At 47.0% G+C, this 23,803-nt stretch overlaps 1 protein-coding gene across 4 annotated transcripts in view; it reads left to right on the plus strand.

Moving 5' to 3' along the window:
* Positions 1-15,417: 15,417 nt before the first annotated feature.
* The window catches only part of MORC2 (MORC family CW-type zinc finger 2), a 53,328-nt gene continuing 44,942 nt past the window's right edge, over positions 15,418-23,803 (plus strand). For 2 of the 4 annotated variants that reach the window (XM_036393138.2, XM_036393139.2), the window contains exons 1-3: positions 15,421-15,806; positions 21,983-22,036; positions 23,541-23,575. In XM_036393138.2, coding sequence (XP_036249031.1) covers positions 15,721-15,806; positions 21,983-22,036; positions 23,541-23,575 — 175 coding nt within the window. In that variant the 5' untranslated portion in view covers positions 15,421-15,720. Of the gene's footprint in view, positions 15,807-15,899; positions 17,105-21,982; positions 22,037-23,540; positions 23,576-23,803 lie in introns of those variants that run through there. The other 2 variants (XR_004981201.2, XM_036393140.2) reach the window with 2 other exon arrangements.

Genomic DNA, 23,803 nt, shown 5'->3' on the forward strand with positions numbered 1-23,803 from the left:
ATGTCACATCCTCAATGACCCACTGCCACATCCCCAGGATCACCACCCACCACACAGCATATGCAGGGCTCCCTGGGGGTGAGCCAGCCAAGCACAGACTCCAAGCAGACCTCCTTATTCCATGAAGTGTAGCAAGGAGATATTTACAAACCCCTTGGAGAGCCCAGGGCTCCAGCTCCAGGCCTGGCTCTGGGAGGGCTGGGGGGAGGCTGCCCTGTGTGTTTGTGCAGGGCATGTGAGGGACTGATCTCACCAGTTTGCAGCAATCACAGCATGCTGTTGTGTATTCTGTGCTGACAAAGATGGTCATATTACCCAGCAGATGGGATGAACCTGCATCAAGGGGCAGAGGCCTGGGTGGGTGCACAGGTCCTGGGGGCTCCCTCAGCCAGGGGACAAGTGCAGCAAAGGGAGGAGAGGCAAGAATCCTTTGGGTTCCCTTTAGGGATGCTAAACATAATGTTAAATAGCAGTGATGGAATTTTGTTGTGCAAGCAAAAATTTGGAACTGGTCTGGGCGCCTGCCTGACTCAGAGATGGGACAATGCAGACAAAGGTAGGGACATGACTGTAGTGCCAGGCAGGGAGAGTTAAATCAATTCAATTCAATTCAATTCAAGTCAATTCAATCTCATTTGGGGTATGGCCCTTTGGACACAGGAGCACAGTGTGGGGCCAGCATTACCCTGCTGTTGTGGTAGCACAGACCCTCTGGCAGTGCAGGGCCACACAGGCTGCAGTGGGCAGAGGAGGGTCCTGGAATCCATCTCTTCTTCCTCCTGAAGCTTTCCTGGTTTCATACCTCCTCTCCTGGGAACTTCTGACATGCACAGACCTTTGTCCATCCCACTGTCCACACACCCAATATTTTGTGACTGCTCCCAAAATCACAAATTATCTTGACCTGGCTGACCTCAGTCCTGGAGGAAGCCAGGGAGGGGAGACCTGTCACCCCAGGTGGATGTTTGGGCCAGGCACCCACTCCTGGCTGACCAAAGCAGCAGGATGAGCTGAGGAAGAGGGGCGGGGGGGGAGGAGGAGGAGGAAAAAGGGAAGGAGAAGGACAATTCTTGGTTGCTGTTTGTCCATGGCATGCACATGTGAACCCTGATGCTGCCACTCCTCTGTGTGCTGACAATAGGGCAGCTGCCACAGGACACCATGCTATTATCAACAGTGACATCATGGTGGCTGAGTTTTGGAGCTCTCAGAACTTCTTCCCAGGGCCTCCCATGGCAGAGTACCCTCGTTGTTCCCAGCTCCTCTGGACAGGAGAAAAGCTCCTCCATCTCCTTGGGGCTCCAGAAGAAATTGGGCTTTCCCTGCCTCCTCTTCCTCCTCTCTTGAGAATTGCAGCCGTGGGTGTGATGATGTGCCAAGATCCTCCTTGACAGTAGGTCCCTGGGAACTATGCACCGTGTTTAATTCAGAGGCTGGCATGAAGAGAGGCCAGAGGAGCAGGACCTGGAGTGGATGTAGTGCTGTGCCCTCTGAGAGATGGCAGAACCTGGGCATGGGCACACCCCAGAGATAGGTCAGGACAAGGGATGGGTTAAGGGCTACCCTTGGGTGTGGATGGAGGCTGGGCAGCACAGTGGCCAGGATGATGCACAGGAAGGTGTCCTGGGGCACACAGTGCAGCTGGAGGGCAGTAGCAGCAGGAGGGCAGCAGTATGGCAGCTCTGCTGCAGCCAGACCAGCCACAGGGACCACCTGCCTGCACAAAACTGGTGCCACTTGCTTAGGACAGGGTACTCATGCCTAAACATGTCCCCATTTCTCAGGCATGATTCACATCCTGCTAGGAGCCAGGGCAGGACCAGGTGTGATGGATCCCTCACATCCTGCTGCTGGCAGAGGCACTGGGCAGCCTCCTACCTGCCTGGGGGTGCTGTTTCATCTGTGACAAGATAGGTCCCACTTTTGGGGTGCTACATTGCCCAAGGAGGACCAGTGCTGCCACATACAGAGGGCTCCAGTTGTCCCACTTGGCTGGCTGGTATGGGGACCAGCATGTGGAAAGCACACACCACTTCCCCATGAGCTAGAAGCAATTTGCCCCAGGTGTGGGTCTTGGGGGCTGGATCTCTGTTGTGCCTCTTTACCTGCATAGGGGAAGAGAATGGGCAGGTCTATCCCTCTGTCTGCAGGCTCTTGTCTGTTGCTTGTGCTGGTACAGCAGTAATGCTGGTGAGTACTCTGGGGCTGTCTGCTCAGGACATGCACCTGCGCTCCTGGTGGAGCCTCTCCAGAGGGTAGATCCACACACGAGGTGCTGGGTTATTGTCCTTCCTGTCCATGCCTACCCCGGTCCAGCTCAATTTGTGCTGTGGGGGTTGCAGCACTGGGGCACTGAGCTCCTGCCCCACCACAGCCTTGGCTTGTAGGAGTTAAAGGCCAGATAAGTGAATCCATTTCCCTCCACTGACCTTTGGCCCCTGTCCTGCACAGAATCCCCCAAGTATCCTGAGAAGCGAGCACAGTCTGTCCCATTCCCTGCCCTGCCACAGGAGTCAGTGGGTCTATCCTTCAGCACTACATCTGCCACAGGAGCCTGGTTCTGCTTCTGCTGCAGTGCCTCTGACACAGCCTGCACCTGGGCACCTCTTGGCCATGAGTCTACCTTGCCTGTGCCCCAGGAAGGAGGGGAGAGGGAAACACTCTCAGTACCCAGCACTACAGGAGCCCAGGGCACTGCATAACACCCCACAGTGCAGGATGCAGCCACAAGCCATGTCCACCAGAAGCAGCGGGAGCCCTCAGGCAGAGGCTGCCGTGGAACTAGCATCTGCTCAGGACATGACTCCCCAGGCTGCAGCCTGTTCCCTGGCAGTGGGCCCAGACAACTAGAGTGCTTGAAAACTATCAGGGCCTTGATGTCAGCATCTCCAGCTACCACAGGGCTGCTAGCCTGCAAAGAAGAGTGGGAACCTCCCTTCTGTATGCTGGCATTTCCAGATGGATCTGTGCATGGCAACATGTGTACCCAGGCTGAGCGCAATGGTCCCTGTCCTGCTGCACAGCCGCTGCTGCCAGGGCCTGCAGAGGCACTCTGTGGCATCTGATCTTCCCATGGAGCTGTACCCCTGCTTAGATGGCACTGGTAGGCTGCAGAGTTTCCCCTCCAGCCTGCCCAGACCTCCAAACGTCCCTTGTCTGACCGTCCTTCCTCCAAGGGGTTGTATTCCTCCTGCCGTGCTGACCCACAGGACTCTCATCCTGCTTTTCTCTGCTCCTTGAGCAGTGGTAAGAAACAGGGTCCCAGGGGGACCTCAGCTCCTGGCCACAGAAGAAGCTCCACCTGAAGCTGGAGAGAAATATCCCACAGAACTGAGGGAGGCTCCAGCTCAGCTGCAGCTCTGGGATCTCACATGAAGCCCTGGCTGTGTGTTACACTGGGGGAGGCTGCTTCAGTATTTCCACAGACAAGGCATTCCTAAGAGGTGACCTGACAGCAAGCTCCCCTCCTGCCATTCCAATTTCTCTGTCATACTGAATGAATGCAGCTCTTTTTTTTTTTTCCTTTTTGAGACACCTTAAAAGCCCATAAATCAAATGTTGAGATCTGCTGTGGCCAAGAAAGGAAGGATTTGGAAAAAGAACAGGGGTTCAGGAAAGATGCCACTCCTGGTCACTTACCCCTAAAACCCAGGACCCAGACATCTCCAAATACTGCTCAGCCCGAAGAAGAGAAGGCTCTAGGGAGACCTTCCAGTACTTAGTGGGGGCAGGTAGTGATAGGATAAGAGGGAATGGTTTAAAACTGAGAGAGGAAAGATTTAGATAAGATTAGGAAGAAATTTTTCCTTGTGAGGATGGTAAAGCACTGGCACATTGCCTAGAGAAGCTGTGGCTGCCCCATCTCTGTAAGTGTTCTGGGCCAGGTTGGACAGGTCTTGGAGCAACCTGGGATAATGGAAGGTGTTCCTGCCCATGGCAGGGGAATGAAATGAAATGAGCTTTGAGGTCCCTTCCAGCCTAAACTATTTTGTGAAACACACCAACCCTTTCAGGGCTTTCTCTGAAGACTAGAGCAGCCATCTGCATCTCCAAAAATCCTGCCTGTCAGTTAGGGGTTTTGACCACCAATATACTGGGAAGAAATAAAGGAATTGTTTTCCAGACTGCCCTAAAAAGTGGCTTTATTTACAAACTGTATGTCAACAGCAAGATGACTCTTCTTGCAGGGATAGGTTTGGGGAATGTCCCCCAAATCACTGGGACTAGAGACCAAAGTAGTGCTACTGTGTCACAGGCAAGTGCCATTTGCCATAAGCAAGGCCAAACAGACTTGGGTAGAGGTGGCCAAACCCCCTGGACTGCCCAGGTCCTCTCTGCAGCCTTGTGCCAAGGCAAACAGAGTGTTTGTCCTGGAGCTGTGACACTGCCTGCATGGAGGGAGACAGAGCCCCAAGTGCAGGGTTCAGCATGGCCCACACTCACAGGCTGGCTGCAGGCAGCCATGGCTAGAGACACAATTTCACCTCCAGGACTGAGGAGCAGGGGACAAATCTGCCTCAGCACTCAGAAGTAGCTCTCTTGTGATCACTGGCAACATGGAAACCGCATCGCAGACACCAGTGCTATGTGACCCCAAGAAACCTGAAAGCTCTAATGTTATGGAGCACCTGTATATGACCAGACCTGATATTTGCTGATGAGCCACATCACACGCTGACACAAGTCAGTTGGGTGTGCTTCTCTCAATGGGTCATGTCCAACCAACAGGTGGAGGGCCTGGCTGTCTGTCACACCTCTGAGTTTTCTGCTGCCTGATGGCTGCCCCAATGCTCCAGAACTACCATGTCCTTATGGATCAAGAGGATGAGGTTTCATCTGTTACTCTCTGGTGACACATCTATTTGCCTCTGCACCTGTCTCAGGCAGAGGCCCTTCTGTCTCATTTACCATGTAAACTATTTCAAGACCAGACTCTTTTCTGAACATATTTTCTCCTTATAGACACTTGATTCTCCCCAGAACAGTCACAAGGAATTAAGAAGACTTGGAAAAATATTCCTGAGTATATTCTTCAGGGCTGCTCCTCCCCAGGACCATCCTCCTTTCCTGCAGCTCCATGCTGTGTCCTCTTGCACTACCCGAATTTTGTGGGCTCACCATGAGTAGATATTTCTTGGCAATGCTGCACCTTCTGTGTGCAAAACATCAGATGTTTTCCTAGCTGTAATAAATCTCACTACTTACTGTTCTTTTCCATTATTTTTATAGTGGTTTGTAGACTTTTCTCTGATGCATAGCTGGCTGCACTACCGACATCCTTTTTTGGTTCTCTCCCTGCTTTGCACAAACTCAGATATGAAAGCTGTAGACTGGAGACCATCTGTGTAGGGAGAAATACTCTCATGCCAGGGCTTTGCTTCTTCTTGTCTTCTCGTCTTCTTGTCTAGATGGCTTACGTAAGAAAGAACCAAACAGACATCTGGTTGGAAGTTTTCCCTGCCCAGCTGTGATTCTGCCAACACCTGCATTGGACTCCTAATCCTTGCTGCTATGCCTAATATACAACAGGCAGGGTGAGCTGTTGCATTAAAATGCCCTATCCATACACCATGAGATTCACAGAGCTTTTCACAGAATCACAGAATAGTCTGAGATGGAAGGGACCCAGAAGGATCATCAAGTCCAACTCTTAAGTGAATGGCCAATAGGAGGACCAAACCCACAGCCTTGGAGTTACTAGCACCATGCTAGTAACTGACCAGCTGAGATTGCTAGTACTCCATTCAGCATTTCACATGTGATCTCCAATTAACTTTGGAGATAGAAGATTAATTTACCCACTGGAAAGCCAGTATGAACAAGTATGCAGCAAAAACTCCCACCAGCATCCCATGATGCTCTGCTGGCTCCCCATTAAGTGCTTTCCCATCCTTCCCTTTTCTGGAGGTCATTCTCTTAAGTCCCAACTTCAGTCACTGAACTACAGTCAACTGCAGCTCCATCATGTATGGCGGTTACAAACCAGCACTTTGCTCTTTTTGACTCATTTACAGCTGTCAGGTGCATTCCAATCCATCTATCTCCTTCCATGATATTCCTTCTCCCTCCTCAGTGGTATGATGGCACACAGAGAAATCTTAGAATAACCTTTCACAAAAATTCTGCCATTCCTCGCAAGTTGTGCCCACAGTTCAATGTCTCTTATGCTGTGTTTGGTCCCTCAAGAAGCTGCTCTGCCTGCCACCCAAACCATGCCCCATTCCTGTCCCTACTCCAGTAGCTGTGATGCAGGACACAAAATCCAGCTGCCACAAAGCAAAGCTTCTCCCAGTCACCTCACAGCATTTATGTTTTATTCTTAATGCCACACACCTTTAACATTCTCCATATCAGCAGGTGGTATTACAAGTCTCCTTCTCTTCTCCCAGTACCTGTTAAGATGTTCCTGGCCCCAGGTACACATGGTAAAGTGAACCAGCAGAATAATGAAGGATATCATCAACATCCACCAAGATCATAAAATGGATCAAAGTCTCCATCTGATGTTACAAAAATTCCTCACAATTCTTAAGATGCTCCTACAGTGGACTTCTCAAACCACCCCATGGAAACACAGCAGGTACTGCCAGACTGGTCACTGAGGAAACACCACAGAACGCACACTAACTGCCAAACTTCCCACCAAAAGCAAAAAGAGCAGGCAGCTTGTCCCACCAACTACCATGTGTGACAGACACCATTACTCCAGGTTCCCTCAAACCCACATCCTATGCCTAGTCTTGTGGCTCAGCCTCAGTGGCAGCAGGAGCATCCAGTTGGTCCAAAACCCATTAGCTACACCTCAACACGAGGCTGGGGTGGTGGGCTCCCTGCTGAATGTGCTTCCCTGTGCTGGGCAAAACTTGCACCAACATGCTGCATACTGTTAATTCTCTTGAATCCTTTGGCCTCCAGTCCTCTCATTTTTCTCCATGTTTCAGGGAAGCACTTGCTCAAGAGACACCCAGCTCCTATCAGTTACCGGCATCCCAAAAGGAAGTTGGGCTTCACACATCTGCATACCTGGAAGCTGGTGCCTGCTCATTCCAACAGCTACAGCCCAGCAGCCTGACCTCAGCTCTGCCATAAACCTGGGAGAGGGGAGAGTGTGGCCAACCACTTGTGTGCTCTGATGGCAGTCATGCCAAGGTGCATCCCTCAGTGCAGGCTCACACTCCTCTCTGCCTGGTGCATCACCAGACCATGAATCCAGCAGACACTTGTGAACACTGCAGAGCCCTGGGTGCAGGGCAGGATGTTTCTCCACAGCAGGGACCATGTGGTGTGCCTAAAACCCTTTCCACACTATGAAACTGGGCAGCACCTTTGCCATCCAGTGGGAAGGCAAGTGCCTCAACAAGCAAAGGCTTTGGAGAACCTCAGGGAGGAGCAGGCAGGGACAAATTCCAGTTGTGGCACTTGACCCACACTGCCTGCTATTCACTATGCTGTGAGCTCCAGGGATCTCACATGCTCTGAGATCCCACGGCCTCTCTTTCAAGGGCTCCCCGTTCCTGGCAAGTGACCCTTTCCCTGCACAGCTGATGCAGGGAGGCTTGGTTTCTGCCCCCTAATGCTCCCATCCTCTTCCGATGTGTGTTCTTTCATACTCCTCGTTTGAAGTGTATAAGTCAGATGGAAAACTCTTCCCAGGATTAACTAAGGATAAATTCTTTTCTCCCCCTTGCTATGACAGTGGCTGGATTAAGACCTTAGCTATACGTGAACAGTGGAGGGAAGCCCACATCATGGCCAGAACCTGAGCCACATAATCAGCCAAGGATTAAATCTCTATGGGACAGGGAAAGGAAATACTATCTTAGAGCAAAATATTTAGATTCTGTGGAATATTGGCTAATTACAATATTTCTCTTCAAAGTGAACATTTATTAGAACACTGAAACAAATATTTGAGAACACTACCAAAGCCTTGAGTAATTCCTGAGCAAAAGCGTTCCCTCATTTTTCAGGCAGCTTCCCCATTTAGTGTTTGGAGTTGGGATGACTTCAGGTGGGACTGAGGTGTACTGACAAGTCTGGTGGCATACACTCCTGTGGCCTGGAAATGCTGAATCCCTCCTGGCAAGGGTCACCTCCCAGTTTGAACCAAACAGCTGGGTGTGCTGGAGTGTGGGGTGTGCTGGAGTGCGAGACATGCTGTCAACTTCCAAGACCCTGCCAGCAGCAGCTTGGGAAAGGGCCTGCAGAGTTCTTCCTCTGTCTTTCAGTCCTGTCTGGGGAGCTGCAGAGGGACATGGACACAAATGAGATTCCTTAAATGGCCTTTTCTGAGATTCTGATGAACTGAGCTGCTAATTTAAGTCACACTCACAGCTGCCATGTCAGGAGACTTGTTCAGTGATGCTGGGGGTCACATCCCACTACCATGGCTGCAGAAGCAAGGCAAACCCACCCGCAGAACCCTAGCAGATTTGGTGTAATGCTCCCAAGCCCACCCTGGCCCCAAACAGCTCCGTCACATGTTTGCCTTCTATTTTGCCCCCATTTCCCCCTACCATGTGAACAACCTAGCCCAATTCTTCCTCTCTCAGGCTCAATTTCTGCTGATTTTGCACCCTTGTTCAGTGACTGTAGCCTTGGTGAGTGATCCCAGTCAGGCAGCACTGCTGATACTCACCCCTTTGTCTGGCTGTTTCTTGCTTTTCACTCAGCCTTTGGAAAGGGCTGGCATCTCTTTGGCCTAGCAGTCACCCCTCCATTTAACCTCAGCCCAGAGCCAGACACTTCCTTTAAATTTTGCACTACTGTCATTAATGCTGGTATTTTCCTACATTTCAGCCAGTGCCACCTGATGCAACACCAAAACTGACTTTCAACACAGGCTGGAGTCTCTTCATCGGCTTTCACATACCCATTATCCCACATGCCAGTAGGAGACAAGCCACCACGACACTCCTGTGAGCCTATGGATACTCTGCTCTTCCTTATATTAGGTGGGGCAGGGTTAGGGAGGGAGTTTGGGAGAGGCACACAGGCAAAACAACTTTCACAAAATAAAATCCATTGTCTTTTCAAAATATTATGCAGATGATGTATTATGCAGATCACCAATGCAGGACAAAGAAGGGAGGCTTAGGACGTATTGAACAAGCAAGATGATATCACACATCCTCCAAATGGATGAGATTATAGGATTGATGAGGACTGGTGAAACCATCATGAGATGATCCAACTGTGCGGATAAAACATTTCCTGACTTTGTTTCTCTTAAAGAAAATAACTAGGTTTGGATGGAAGATCTGAGTAACAAGAAATAACTTCAGGGTGAAGTTGCTGAAAAAATGACACTGCCTCACAGATTCTTTTTTTCACCTCCCAAGAACTTCCCAGCTTCCTAATAGTCCTAGCTCAGGCTAGGGACAGTCTCCAGAGCTGTGTACTGACAGAGTGCTGACATCTTTTTCCTACAGTACTTCTGCTCCTCACACCATCTCTTGACTGCCAGACTGACCAGCTTCCCCCAAACCATGACATTCCAGGGAATATATTACACATCTGTGAAGTTCCCCTCATTCTCTCCCACCAAGGCAGTCAGCTCTTCATGTTGATGTCAGATTCCTATAAGGCAGAAGGGCAGCCCAGGGCTCTCATGCACCTACCACTTGTCTAGGGCTAAAGCTAGGAGAGATGAATGCCTTCCGAGATGACAAAAGACATTTGATCCATGGTGGCATTCCCAGCAAATGCTAGAGGAGCAGTTATCTAGTCATCACTGAGAGATGCTTTGATGGAAATGACTGGCTAAGCCCTGCTCTCTCTGTAGCACTCCCCATGTGTGTTCTGTACCAGATGTGGTGATTCATCTGTTCATCTCTTCATTGGTACCACAGCTCAATCTATTTGGATGCTGCTTCCATAAGACACCCAAGATTTTCCCATAAGCTTTTCATTATAAGAGTATGTTTTTGGTTGCTTTCAAGTTGCCAAACTGAAATTACCTGAACTACCCATGTCAGGCACACATCCATCAGCCTGAGTTTAACAGACGCTCTGAGTTTGACCAAACCTAGAAGAAACACAGTCCACATATTTCAAATAATGAGACAGGAAAAACTATTTATTCATAAAAGGAATTGTACTAGTTAGCTACCTTGTTAAGAAGCCTGCACACCTTCTTCTGTTGGTTGAAGCCACTGAAAACATCGTTGTTCCAGCTCAGAGCAGAAAGCCTCTGGGCTTGGGTCCTTTGCAGCATCCCTGTGGACCCTTTTGGACCTCGACCAAACTATTAATTTCTGACAGTGAGTTCATGCCATCCATAACGCTTTCAAGTTTGTGGGGAAAAGTCTTGTAAGACACCAAGATCGCTCCTTTGCTACCATCTTGTAGGCCCTTCTGCCTGTCTTTCCTGCCAAGGCACAGGGTGTTTTCTGCAGTAGGACCGAGGTGGTGACATGATGCTGTAACAGCTGTGACATTTTTTTCATGTTATTAATTCATTAATCAAACCTGGGCTCAGGACACTGGGAGCCTGACTGGCAGTAGAGAATCCTCCCTGTTCACCATTCTGCTGACAATTCACTCCAATCACCCTTTCTACTCTTCTGCAAACTCATTTACAAAGTAATTCGTGACAACCAGTGTCTCACTGAGAATGGTACCTAGACTGAAATAACAAATTTAAATCCATGGTGTGACATTCCCTGAAAACAAAGCATTGAGAGATTGACACCTGGCACTACAGAAAAGGTCTCTGAACTGCTATGCCAGTACCTTCCACATGTAGGCACTCATCTTTGAACATCTTGCTCTGCATGTCTTGTAAGGACTGATACACAGACTGTTCATAAAACTACTGTTCATAAAACTACTGCAGAATTTAGGCTTCCCAACATAGGAGAAAAAGACACTTCCATGAAGAGAGGTCCAACTTCATGATACTTACGTTTAGTCAGCAAATTGCTCTGCTACCTGATGCAAACGATGGAGAATCTGGGCAGATGTGCCTATGAACACAAGAAACAGGGCTGCCTCAGGTCATACAGGGAATAACTCCTTACTAGGAGAAGCCAGGAGGAAAACAGTTCCTTCTAAATGTTTGACTTCAGGGTTGTGTTCTTTGATTGTATTGAATTGACATGGAGATACAACTCATGCCCAAGAAAAGGAATGCTTCTGATGCTTTTTGACATAGCTCTTCTCTGTGAGTGAGACTGGCATGCTCTGTCTAAAGGAGAACACCCCACATTGGAGGCAGCAGCATTCTGTACTCACAGCAGAAGTTCCCATTCTGTACTGGGAGACAATGAGAACTCATCACACAGCAGAGGCAGCATACGGCATGACATGAAAGAATGAACCAAAAAGCTGTGAGGCAACATGGCTTCAAGCCCATTAAAGGAAGCTGCTTTGAAATTCTTTCTACAAACTCAGGGCGATGGAAAGGAGGTCTGTGCCAATCTGGTTATTGGGCTTGCAACTGCACCTAATCTTCTTAGAAGTACCAAGGTGAATGCTTGGTAGAACAGCACTGACCTAGAACTTCAGCAGCTTCCATCATGAGGTAGACAGAGGACCTTGCATCCAAAAGCAACGCCATTTTTTCCTTCCAGAAAACAATGGATAAAGGCAGGACTAGTAAACACCTGAGGATTACTGGTGATGTGTCAGATTTATGTTTCACTGCCTGTTTATTTCACTCTGACAACTGAAAACCTAATTTCTACAATACAAAGTTTTACATTTCTTCACGTACATAAAGACCGAATAAAGCTACAAACAGTTAACTTGGGAGACCTCACAGGTGTGTGAAAAAGACACTTTGCTGCACTCATGGCACTTGTCTGGTACAGAATCTAGTACTTACCACTATGATGGCTCCTGCATTAAGTATTGGCTTAGCAGGCTAGCTTCTTGAAAAATAGGGAGAAAAAGAACAATTGTTGACTCAAGGCCCACACAGATGTAGAAGCAGTTACCTTCAACTTGCAGAACAATGGCCACATAAATAAACTCTTCAATGACCTCAGGCTATGGCTAGGACTCCAGTGGAAATAAGCTTAACAAAATGCTGTGCCAGAGTGAGGATCCAGCAAACACTATATGGGACTGCATAGGAACTTACATCACAGCCTAGAAACACAGATTTTGAACAGTGTGGAATCAAAAGACTAGTTTTACAAGGAGACTTGGGGATTATTTCAGAGTAAGAAACTTAGCCTTAGGGTTAAAGAAGAGCAGTACAGTTTGCCCCAAGCTCCACTTGTACAGGCTGCACAAACCATCAACCCACAGGTCATTTATGAGGAAAGCTATGTGCACCAGAGCAAACTGCTGCCTTCTACTACACTGAAGACTTCAAAAATGAGGGGGTACTGCCTGTGACACCTGAGCAGCCAGACTTATTTTGCTCATTACTGTAAGATGCAGAGATCCTGGGACTGAAAGCAGAGATCCTCTTCCAGAAACTCAGGGAAATGATGCTGGTAGCAGAAGAAAAAAAAAAAAAAACCAAAAAGGGAGGTTGCCTGTCATAACCAGTATAACTGAAAGACCTAGAACTACTTAAACAAAGTTTAGGGAGAGAGTCTCCAAGGAAAACCAGCTGCCCCAAAAGGGGGCAAAGGTGAATTTCCAGTGGGAAGACTTTCATCTCTAAATTACTGAGAAACTCAGCAGTTTGCAGCAGTGGGACATAGGCCAAACAAGCCTGTTATATCTCCATCCACGGACAGAGAGGTTCCTATCAAAGCATGGCTCTGCCACGGCCAAGGCAGACCTGTGATGTAATCTAAATGCTGCTTTGCAAAAGGTGAATTCATTCCATTACACCTTGGGCCAATGTCTGGCAGGTGAGAGAGCCAGCAAATGAAGGTATAAATCTTTCAAGACTTGGGCAAGAGAGAGCAAAGAGCAGAAGTCAGGAACATGTCTGAAACCTACTGTAGAACAGCTAGGGAAAGTGTAAAAATTAAATTCTCACTTCACTTTTGTAAAATTGATCACCACCAAATGGTGAGATGGTAATGAGCAATTTCCTGCCTGGGCTGACCGAATAACTGAATAGAAATAGAACTGCATTGTACTGGTCTTCTACCAAGGCCAGATCCACAGAACAGGTCAGATCCCATGGGAGAAGCAGGAAGGTGTTCAACTGCTCTGTCCACAGCGCTGCAGTACTCAGATAACGTTGTCAATCTCTCCAACACCAGGAAAGAAACATTGGCTGCTCCCTGAAGGTAAGATGACGAGACAAAGTTCCTGATAGGCACAGACACACTCAGATTACCTAAGAGGACAAGGTTGATATGATGCATAAGTTCAGGCTCATGTTCCTCAGGAACACATAGTTGGGTAATTACCTTGCCCTTACACTGACAGGATTTAGATTGCTTTTGAATATCTGCAGCTGACATTGACTACAATGTAACAAAATAAAAGCTGAGCACAACAGATGATGCTACAATCTATAATAGACTCATTGATTGTCATAAACCCAATATACCAAAACATAGTTCTCAACAGCAATTTTCCTAATTCTTTAATGCAGTTCAATGTCCTGCCGTGCAAAGCTTTTCAGAGCTAAGACCTAAAAGGGCCACTGCACACACATGCACAGTGATTTTTTTGATGCCTTCACAAGGCGTTTTCTCTAACACACAGAGAAATCCATGCCAGGAAGAATGATACAACTTGCTGGCCTGAACAGGCCAAACTGAGGGTAAACAGAACTAAATGTTGCTCTGGGAAGTGAAGTTCTCAGGCCAAATCTGCAGACTTGTTAGCTCAGGCTCATACACAACTGGGGATTGGGGTCAAACAACTCAAATATGAAACTCAGGTTTCAGCCATTTACCAATTATGAGTAACATTTATATTTAACTTTTCACCACGTGTTGGATACCACAGAATCATGGAATGGCTTGGGATGGAAAGGATCTTAAAACTCATCTTGTTATACCCCCTGCCATGGGCAGGGACATCTTCCACTAGGCCATGTTGTTTCAAAAGCCCTGTCCAACCTGGCCTTTCACACTTTGAGGGATGGAGCAGCAACAGCTTCTATGGGCACCCTGTGCCAGGGCCTCGCCACTCTCCCATGGAAGTTCTCATTATTCCAATAACCCTGCCCTCTGGCAGTGGGAAGCCATTAGCCCTTGTCCAAAGTCCTTCTCCAGCTCCCTTGGAGCCCGCTGAGGTACTGAAAGGCTGCAGTAAGGTCACCCTGGATGCTTCTCTTCCCCAGGCTGAATAATCCCAACTCCCATAGCCTTCTTTTTTTTCCTTTAATGAATTAGATTCCATTGTTGGAAAATTATCAGGCAAAATTAAAGTGCTTCTCTTTTTTTTAACAAAACCTTTACCTTTTCCCTTTGGTGCCCTATAAATAAAGTATCAAATAATGTTTATCCTTTTTATATCTGCAGTCTTACTTGTTTCATTCTTGCTGAACATTCTTCAAGAAGAAATATACCACAATAATTTCTGCACAGACTGAATTCCTTCAGATTTTGGATATTAAATTCAGATTCCTATTATCCAAGACACAGCCAGCCATGCTGTTTCAGGGTCCATTTCAGAAGAACGATTGGAGTTGTTTTTCCATTGGACAAGTCAGATGCTCAGACAAGTATTCCTAGTCTTCAGGGCTCCCGCGTTCAGGCTGCATTTCGCGGGGATGGGGGCAATGATGGGTGCAGAACAGAGGTAGGACAACCCCTGAGCTCAATCCTTTCACATTTCAAGATGAACCAAAAGCACAGATTTGGAGCAAGAATATTTATGATTTTATATACCCTTTACATTAATGTTTTTTGGTAAGTACGGGCACTTTCAGGAGCTTCTCCTCGGTGACTTCGCAGAGCCTTCACCAGTGCAGCAGGACCGGCACTCGCCGAAATCCGCGCGGAACCGTCATAAGAGATCAGCGGCGGGATCCTTCCATCCAGATAGGTCCTGGAGCCACTCCCGCCGTTCGGGACCGGCGGGCCTCACCCGCTCCAACCTGGCACCCAGCAGTCATCGCCAGCTGGTGCCCTCCGCGCAGGCCGCAGCACCGCGGCGATCGAGCCCCCCGGCTCCGACGACCTCAGCAAAGGACGTAGGGGGCTATCGCGCCCAGGCCACCTCACCGCGCAGCCGCGGCCCCACCGCAGCCGCTCCCCCGCCCTAGGAGACCGCGGCGCTGAGGCGCTCGGCTGCCGCCTGGACGGAGCCTGAGGGAAAAAGAGGATCCCGCACGCCGCACGCCGCACGCCGCACGCCGCACGCCGCACGCCGCACGCCGCACGCCGCACGCCGCACGCCGCACGCACCCACCTCACCGCTCCTACCCGGCTGCGCGCACCCGTCACGCGGCGGCGAAGAGCACACATTGGCCGCGCCGAGGCACTAGCATCACGTGCCTCTTCCTGGCCAATAGGGGGCAGCCGCGTGGCTCCGCCCCGCGGGGGCAGTTGCCGTGCCGGGCGCGATCCCAGCACGGCGGAGACAAAGCAGCACCGCACCGCACCGCACCGCACCGCACCGCACCGCACCGCACCGCACCGCACCGCACCGCACCGCACCGCACCGCACCGCACCGCACCGCACCGCACCGCACCGCACCGCACCGCAAGGGGGCGACGGGGCGCGGCATAACGAAGTGCAGCGCAGCGCCGGCTGCTCACCCGGCGGTCACCCGTGACCGGCAGGGGGCGGGGCGGGCTCGAGGCGCGCGCGGCCGCCGGTGCATGCGGCGCGGGCGCAGGCCCAGGCCCGATGGCGGCCACTGCCGCCATGTCCCTGGGTAATTACAGCAGCCTGAACCGGGCCCAGCTTACCTTCGAATACCTGCACACCAACTCGTGAGTACCGGCTGGGGTGGGGTGGGCCCGCGGCATCCGGCCTGCTCGGGACCCCATCTCAGTGCGATGGGCCCGGCCGAAGCCACACGGGCCAGTGGGGCTGAGCGGCTCCCTGCTCCCGGTCCGGGCGCTTCGTGGTCCTTCCGGGACCGGCTTTTGTACCGCGGGCAGGTCCGCGGGTCACGGAGAGCCAGTGCGTGGGGACAAGAGGCCCCGGGAGGAACGAGGAGTCACCTTGGGCAACCAAACCCGAACGGTCGGATCTCTGCGGAACAGTGTGTGTGCGCTGTCGTGCCGGCCACCATCCCTCTGTAGCATCTGGCTTTGTGTGTGCCTGAGTGTTTTGCAGGTTTATTTCTAACAGGATTATGGTACTCTTTTTCCAGTCAGATTTTTTTGCATGTCGCCAGTGAATCTCCCAAAATAACACCTCTTGAGAAGAGGCAAAGCCATTATTTACCATGAGTTTCTTGTGGGTGCATGTCTAGAAAATGAGGAGCACCATCAGGGAGCAGCATTTAAGCAGGGTCAGGCACCCATCAACACTTCCTGCTGCTCCTGAGCCTTTTAATGGCATGTATACAGGAGATGGAAGAGCTCGTTCTGCCCAAATTGGAAGAACTCTGTGGAACCACTTGGTATTGCTTCATTCTGATCAGCTGGTCACCGGCGAAGATTGTCTGCTGATGTTCTGTGGAAGAGTTGACTTACTGTCCATCGATAGAAGAATAAAGAAAGTGCCGGCTTATCTTTTTGTTTCCCTTTTCAGCATGTGAAGGATCAGTGGTCTACAGCAGTCTAAAGAAGGCACAGAAACATGGGCAACTTTGTTTCAAAGGATTTTTGTCTGGTTTGTTTTGTTGGTAGTGAGATACATCTACAAGAGCAGTTAAAACTAATCTCACATATGCCAAGACCATTATAGTCCATTTATTTTCAGAATCAGAAAAGTAATGGGCTTTGAACAGGGAAACAAACCTAGTAATGGCTCCATGTCACATTTGGGTCTGCTCTTTAGCTTATCTGGTGGCAGTTGCATATGGAGTGAACAATCTGGTGCCTGAAGATGGACAATACTGAGTCATGTTGTGGTGCTGTTGTTGATTTGTGAAATTCTCATGTCCAGCTCCAGAAGACAATCTTTTTTTTTGTGGATAAGAAGACTGTGCAGATGATGGCAATGCTCTTTCAGCAGCTTGTGTTTGCCTGCAAAGCTCCAGAACTCTGTCCATCTTCATAAGAAGATAAAGCCTGTGCTAAAGACTGAGTTGTTCCTGCTGCTGTCAAGTATATTAAATGTACTTCATGTTGCCATTGTGCTTACGCTACTGTCTGCTTGTGGTGGGCTGCATGTCTGCAGTGATACCTTCATTACCGAATTCTTGGAAAGAACTGGAAGCCAATGCTTGGATAAGCCAAAGCCAGAGCTCCTTGTCCATCGTGAGCAAAGAGCCTTTTGAGGTTATGGGAATCAGTGCATAAGTAAAATGCTTCCCTAAGAATGGCAATAGGAGTAATAGAAGTCATTATAAAATCAAAGAAAGCAGCAAACTGACCCATAACGAACAACCTCTCCTGCTCCTCCAGAAAAAAAATGAGCAAAAAAGAAAACAAGCTAATCCCCAAATCAACCCTAGGCCAGTATAGAGATTTTGATAGAGGAGACTGGTCTCCTCTGGACTGCACTCTTGCTGAGGAACACCATCCCATCTTAGATAAGTTCTAGTTCAGTGCTAAGTGTATTCTCATAATCAAGGAGGTGGAAATTTTTTAAATTCTTTAAATTGCAGTGAAAGACCAACCATCTGGCTGCTAGGGTGCAGAAGAAAACCATGCTTTTTTAAATTTTTTTTTTCTCCTTCCCTTTTAAGACCTTCTTTCAGAAAAGTTTCCATGTGTCTGACTCAGAGCACTCAGTTTGAAGTGCTTTACAGGAGACAGTTGATCAGGTCCCTGAGCTTGAGGAACTGCAGCAGATCTTTCCAATAGCAGCTTAATGCTTACATGTCTGATGGGACATGGAGTTGAGCCTCCAGCATCTACATGAATAGATTCAGTTGCCATATTTTTTAAAAGAAAAATTGTCACTGTGCTTTTCCAACTTACTCGATGAATAGTTGAGTGAAGACAGACTTTTTAGTAAGTTCTAAAGTGGTGAGACAGAGGGCAATGGCTTTAACCTAAGAGTGTAGAGTCACACTAGATAGAAGGAAGATGTTCTTCCCTGTGTGGGTGGGGAGGCCCTGGAACAGGGTGCCCAGAGAAGCTGTGGCTGCCCCATCCCTCAAAATGTCCAAGACGAGGTTGGATGGGGCTTGGAGATACTTGGCCTAGTAGAAGGTGTTCCTGCTCATGGCTGGAAATTGGACTAGATGACCTTTAAAAGTCTTTTTCAACCCTTATGTTTCTACGTTAAAATTCTTTTAAATCCTAGAATGAAAATCAGTGTGCATAAGCACATGAAAATTGCATGTGCATTGTTTTATGACTTTCCAGTGTCACCTGCTTGCCCTTGCATTGGTTTTCCTTAACAATTAAATGCTTACATTAAGACAATTCCAAAGTTATTCATTGAGATGATGCCATAAATATAACAGAGACCAGACAATTTATATTTGCATATTTTGAATATTTATAATAAAAAATTGAATTATTTTGTTAAAAGTTGAGGACCTGTAATTGTCTTCTAGCAGTAGGTAGCCTTTAGTTTGCAACTTGTGTGTTGTTGTGTAACTAGAATTGTCCTGGTAAATACAGTTGGAGTCAAAGAAAGTCACTCGAATAGACTTCAAGATGACTAAATGATAGACTTGAGGAAAACTAGTAATAATAGACCAACAATATTTCCCTACTTCCCCTCCACCAAATTCCCTCTTCTTCATGTGCTTTTTGTCTATTTTGGCCTGAAACAGAGTGCATTGTTTAGAGAATGTCTGTTTTTCCTGATGCATGTGCCAAAATAAAGCATTTTCCCAGATGTGCTCTCCTTCAGAAGAAAAGTGAAGTCTTAAGACTCTCATTAGTAATTAGGTACTTGTCTGCAGGATCTGGAGTTTACCTAGGTTCAAGCCGGAGGTTCCTGTAGGAACAAAACAAGTTTTTCTTCCCTTGGGACATTACTCCAAATGATTCTTTATAGAGGTGTTTGAAGTTAGTAATGTATTAGAGCCATCTAACTCGACCTTTTATCACCTATGTTTCAATAAATTGCCAATGTTGGACTCCCCTTTTAGATTCCTTATCAAGCCTCCAGTTCTGCATGGAGCTGGCTCAAATGGAAGTGCACATTGTGGGATGATCCAGGCCAGTCTTTGTCTATCCAGATGAGCTGTTGTTGACACTATGGATTTTGATACTACTTTCCTCCCTTCTATATGTTGTTTCACCCATTGTATGGCAGTAATAGTTGTATTTTGGGTACTCTGATGCAGGTTGTGGTTGCCTCTGATGATGCCTATCTAAAATAAGCTCACTGTGTTTGCAGGTTGCTAGCAAGCTCTGATAGGCTTTATTTTGCCAACAGTTTGTCTTGTTTTTTTTTGAAGTTGTGCTGCAAGTAAAATAATCCTAAACTTTGTTGAAGAGATGTGAGAAATGGTCACTGGTTGATTATGATGGATGTGAAATATTTCAGGCACTTTTGACTGTAAGGCAAGACCAATGGGTTTGTTTGAGATTAGCTGATTAAATCAGGCCAAAGCACTTCATCTGACTTAAGTTAGATATTGACAAGTGTGTTCAAATTCATAAATTGAATAGAAGACTTTTATAGTATATATTCATTTCTGTTAGTGATAAATAGCTGGAGTGATTTTTCATTGGCTTGTAGCAAGGTTTCCCTTTGCTTGTGTCAGCACAAGAAGTTGCAGTTTTGGGAGATGGTCAAGTTCAGTAGTGTCAGGCTATGTGAAGATGTTTTGTTTTGCCTTTCTTGTCATCTATAGCTGTGCTATCAATTGTTTCATTCCAGCATCTTTCTTTGGAAATCCTTATTTGTATCTTATTTGCATCTTTTCTTTGAAGTATTCCTAAAATTGTGGAGTAAAAAGTGCTCTTTAAGCATTGATACTAGTGCTAAAGCATGCATTTGCTTATGGGCTACTTCCTAAATATACTTTGATGACGTTGACCTGTGGAGCTGAATAGACACTTGTAAACTCAAGAGAACACTTGAAATCTGTAATCATCTTACATATCTGCTCACTCACCTCCCCAGTGGAATGGGGAGGTGAATAGTACAAGGCTAAAACCATGGGCTGAGATAAGAACATTTCAAATATTGGAGGGAAGAAACATATGATAATAATAGGAAAAAGCGAGAGAGGAATAAACCCCAGAAGTCAAGTGATGCTCAATACAATTGCTCAGCACCCACTGTCCCATGCTCTACCTGTCCCCCAAGAGTGATTGGCGTCTCTTGGCCAGCTCCCCTGGTTTGTAGACTGAGCAGAAGATTCTGTGGTACGGAATATTCCTCTGGCTGATTTGGGTCAGCTGCCCTTACTATGCTCCCCTCCAGCTTCTTGTGTAGCTGACTAGTGCAGGACAATGAAAAGCCCTTGACTTAGGGTATGCTTGGCTTGGTACCAGACATCAGTGTGTTATCAACATTATACTCGCACTAAATCCAAAACACAACTCTTAACACCTACTGAGAAGAAGATTAGCTCTATCCCCGCTGAAGCCAGGTCAGCAGGAAATCGTATTCAAAGGAAGGAATACCAAGATTGTGTTTTTATGGAAGCTTTCTGATTGGGTAGATAGTCTTCCAAACACTGTTCCCATTGGTCTTGTCTCTGCAGGAGAGTGGAGATACGGAAATCTCTGTTCCCATGGTTTTAGTGATAATTTTAAAGCCTCATGTGTTTTCCTCTGACTGGAGCTGTGTTGATGGGTTCAGTGTGATCACCCTGAAGATGGCTATGAAAGCGTGTTTTGTGGTTATTAACAGTGTGGACAGCTATATATTTTATGTGTGGGAAGTACCTGTGTGTCTGTTCTTGGAAGGCTGAAAATAGGAAGAAATATCTTCTTGGTCACCTGTTGGCTGTATGTGAGGGTTTTGTGTAAACTGAAACATGCTGATCAAACTGGTTTCTGAGGTTTTAGTCTCTTCATTGAACAACCTGGAGGAGTAACAAATTCCATCAGCTGTTTCTCCACATCTTTGCTGTTAAACTTATGGTGAATGTGGTTCATCTATGTTTAAAAAAATGTTAGATTTGAAGTTAAGTTGCCAGCTTGGGCATGAAGTGGAGATATGGCATTTATGTCAACAGACAATGTATTATAATGATTTTTATTAGCTGCCTAAGTTTTTCTCACCATCTGTTTCAATGCTGAGGCATATAACTAATGGCTTCCAAATGGGAGCTGCTTAAAAGAGGTGGCAGTTAAAGAGGCTGGAAACTAAACATGTCTCTTGAGATTGTGCTGAAGTGGTAGCTGGGTTCATTATTTTAGTGTTAATTTGGCAAGGTGGTGTGGTACTGTGGTGTTAGAAGACTTTCTCTGGATTAGCAGCAGTTGCATCTGCTGGATGTTAGCCAGGATCTGGAAGCATTTTTCTGTCACAAATAACTTCTGCAGTGGGACTGGGTGCGTGGGGGAGACTCACCTTGTTCATAACGTTGTTCATGTCTTGTTGCCCAGAGCGGCTGTGGCTACCACATCCCTGGAAGTGTTCAAGGCCAGGTTGGACAGGGCTTGGAGCAAGGTGTCCCTACCCATGGCAGGAGGATTGGAATGAAATTAGCTTTAAGGTCTCTTCCAACTCAAACTGTTCTATGATTCTATGATAATCTTCCTCTGGCTATATTTCCTTATAGGCAGTATTTAGTTGCTGTGAAAAGACCTGTCATTGTGCTCTATAAGGACTTCTATAAGCTGTTGACTGGGTCATAGGCTGGTTTATTGGATCATCATGTGTTCTCTATCATGTCTCTATCATATCACATATTTTAGACCGTAGTGAGCTGCAATTTGGGGCACACTGGCTGCTGCATGGCTGCCTCTGGCAGACAGGAAATCACTCGTTCCTAGTCTGCTGTCAGCCAGACCGTAGTGTTGTACCCATTTGACCGGATTTGTTTAAACTGTAGTTGAGATTCTCATTTATTTAAAGGTCTCTCTTTTTTTAAGTGCTGGTGTAACTGCTGATTTCTGTTTCATTGCAGAACTACCCATGAGTTCTTGTTTGGTGCCCTTGCTGAACTTGTAGATAATGCCAGGTATGTACCTGAGACTGCCTAATTCCCAAGGTAACTTTGGTTAAGATTTAATTCACCTATGTATTAGTTGATCTTAAGCAATTTTCACTTCTAGTAGATTTTACAAGAAAATGGAATTTTAATTTAGTATAAGTATTTCACTTGCTCGTCTTACATTGCCATATCAGCTCCCTAAAAGAAAATGATTATTCCTGGAAAGACAGGTTTGAATGAATCCTGGAGCAACTCATATTGGAAAGGAAATTGATAGCAGACACAAGAGAGATTTAAAGAAAAAACTAGTCTGCCTTTTTGTGTAAAGAAATTGCTAAAATAACTATTACAGGAGCTGTGACTCATCTGATATATGAAAAATCATAGTATCAAACATGACAATGAAAATGAAATCAGAAGCGGGAAGCTGAAAAATAGAGCAAGAAATGCTAAAGGAATTTTGACACTTCAGGAGATTTGGTCTTTGGAAATTGCAGCTGTTGGGCCACCTGTCTCATCTGTGTGTGGAGGGAATCCCTGCTACAGAAGCCTCCCAAGCCTTGCGTGCTTTTGTCTTGAGCTAGAGGAAGTACTGTCATGAAGCACAATGGAAGTATTTTGGGATTGTTTTCTCTCAAAGGTGATTTGTCACAGTGTGTATTTTGGGATTGTTTTCTCTCAAAGGTGATTTGTCACAGTGTGCATTTTGTGATGTAACAAGCTGAAACTGGGACATTTTTGAGTTGGAAAGCTTCTGTTTAGGGAATCAGCTCTGTGTGTGTGCGCGCACGCGCATGTACACGTGCATGTGAGCTGGTGCTATGTTCATGGTTGCAACAAGGTAAGAAAAAGTAGGGTCTTTGGGGGTGGTTTTTCCTTCCCTCGGTTCCCCTCTGGCTATAGAGAGGTTGTCTTCTGGGAAGAAGTAGCTAGGCTGGGCTGGAGATACAAAAGTGAAACAAAGTGGCTGTGGTATTTGTCAAGTGGGGTTTTGTTACTGCTCTATAGTTCCATGCCTCTAGTCAGCAAACCGAGGTTGGTTTGGGAAGAGGGCAGTAGTGCTGTACATGCTGTACTTTCAAATACAGAGGAGGATGCAGTGTGTGAAGGGCCTCACTTCAGTGATCTTGTAATGACAGTTTCCTGTAACAATCCTGAATGTATTGGAATGAAGCTTTATATGGAGTTACTAAACCTTTTGTAGGCAGCTCAACAAAAAAACTATAGGTGATGTTTGTTTTGTATAGGAGGGAGCTCAGAAATGTATACTCATTTGATTTCCAGCCCCAGAATGACTTTTGTTAGAATGCCAGTGATACTTCCTGTCACCAGAACTGTTTGTGTGCTAGCAATGTCTTATGCTGGAGTTTAGGTTCAAATAGACAGTGTTTTCTGTCACTCATGACTGTGGGGCCTCTGTGGACTTTGATCTATACAGCCAGTTATTTTGAAAAAGCTTGTGTATGCCTGGATTTTTAGCTTCATTTCTGTTTAACGTTTGGATATCAACTGTGGTTCTATTTCTTTGTAGAGATGCAGATGCCACGAGAATAGACATTTATACTGGTAAGTCACTCATGCTGCTTCCTTGCATGTCAGCAATTAAGTCAGTAGTTAACTTGGATTTAGGCTGCAAATGTATGTTATTCTTGATTGAATAAGAGCGAGAGTCTTATGCCCAATCCTGGGGTCAGTACTGGGCCCCTCAAGACAAGAAAGATATTGAGGGGCTGGAACATGTCCAGAGAAGGGTAAGGGGGCTGAAGCACAAGTCTGATGAGAAGTGGCTAAGGA

Source organism: Molothrus ater, chromosome 18 (genome assembly GCF_012460135.2).
Source record: "Molothrus ater isolate BHLD 08-10-18 breed brown headed cowbird chromosome 18, BPBGC_Mater_1.1, whole genome shotgun sequence".
NCBI lineage: Eukaryota > Metazoa > Chordata > Aves > Passeriformes > Icteridae > Molothrus > Molothrus ater.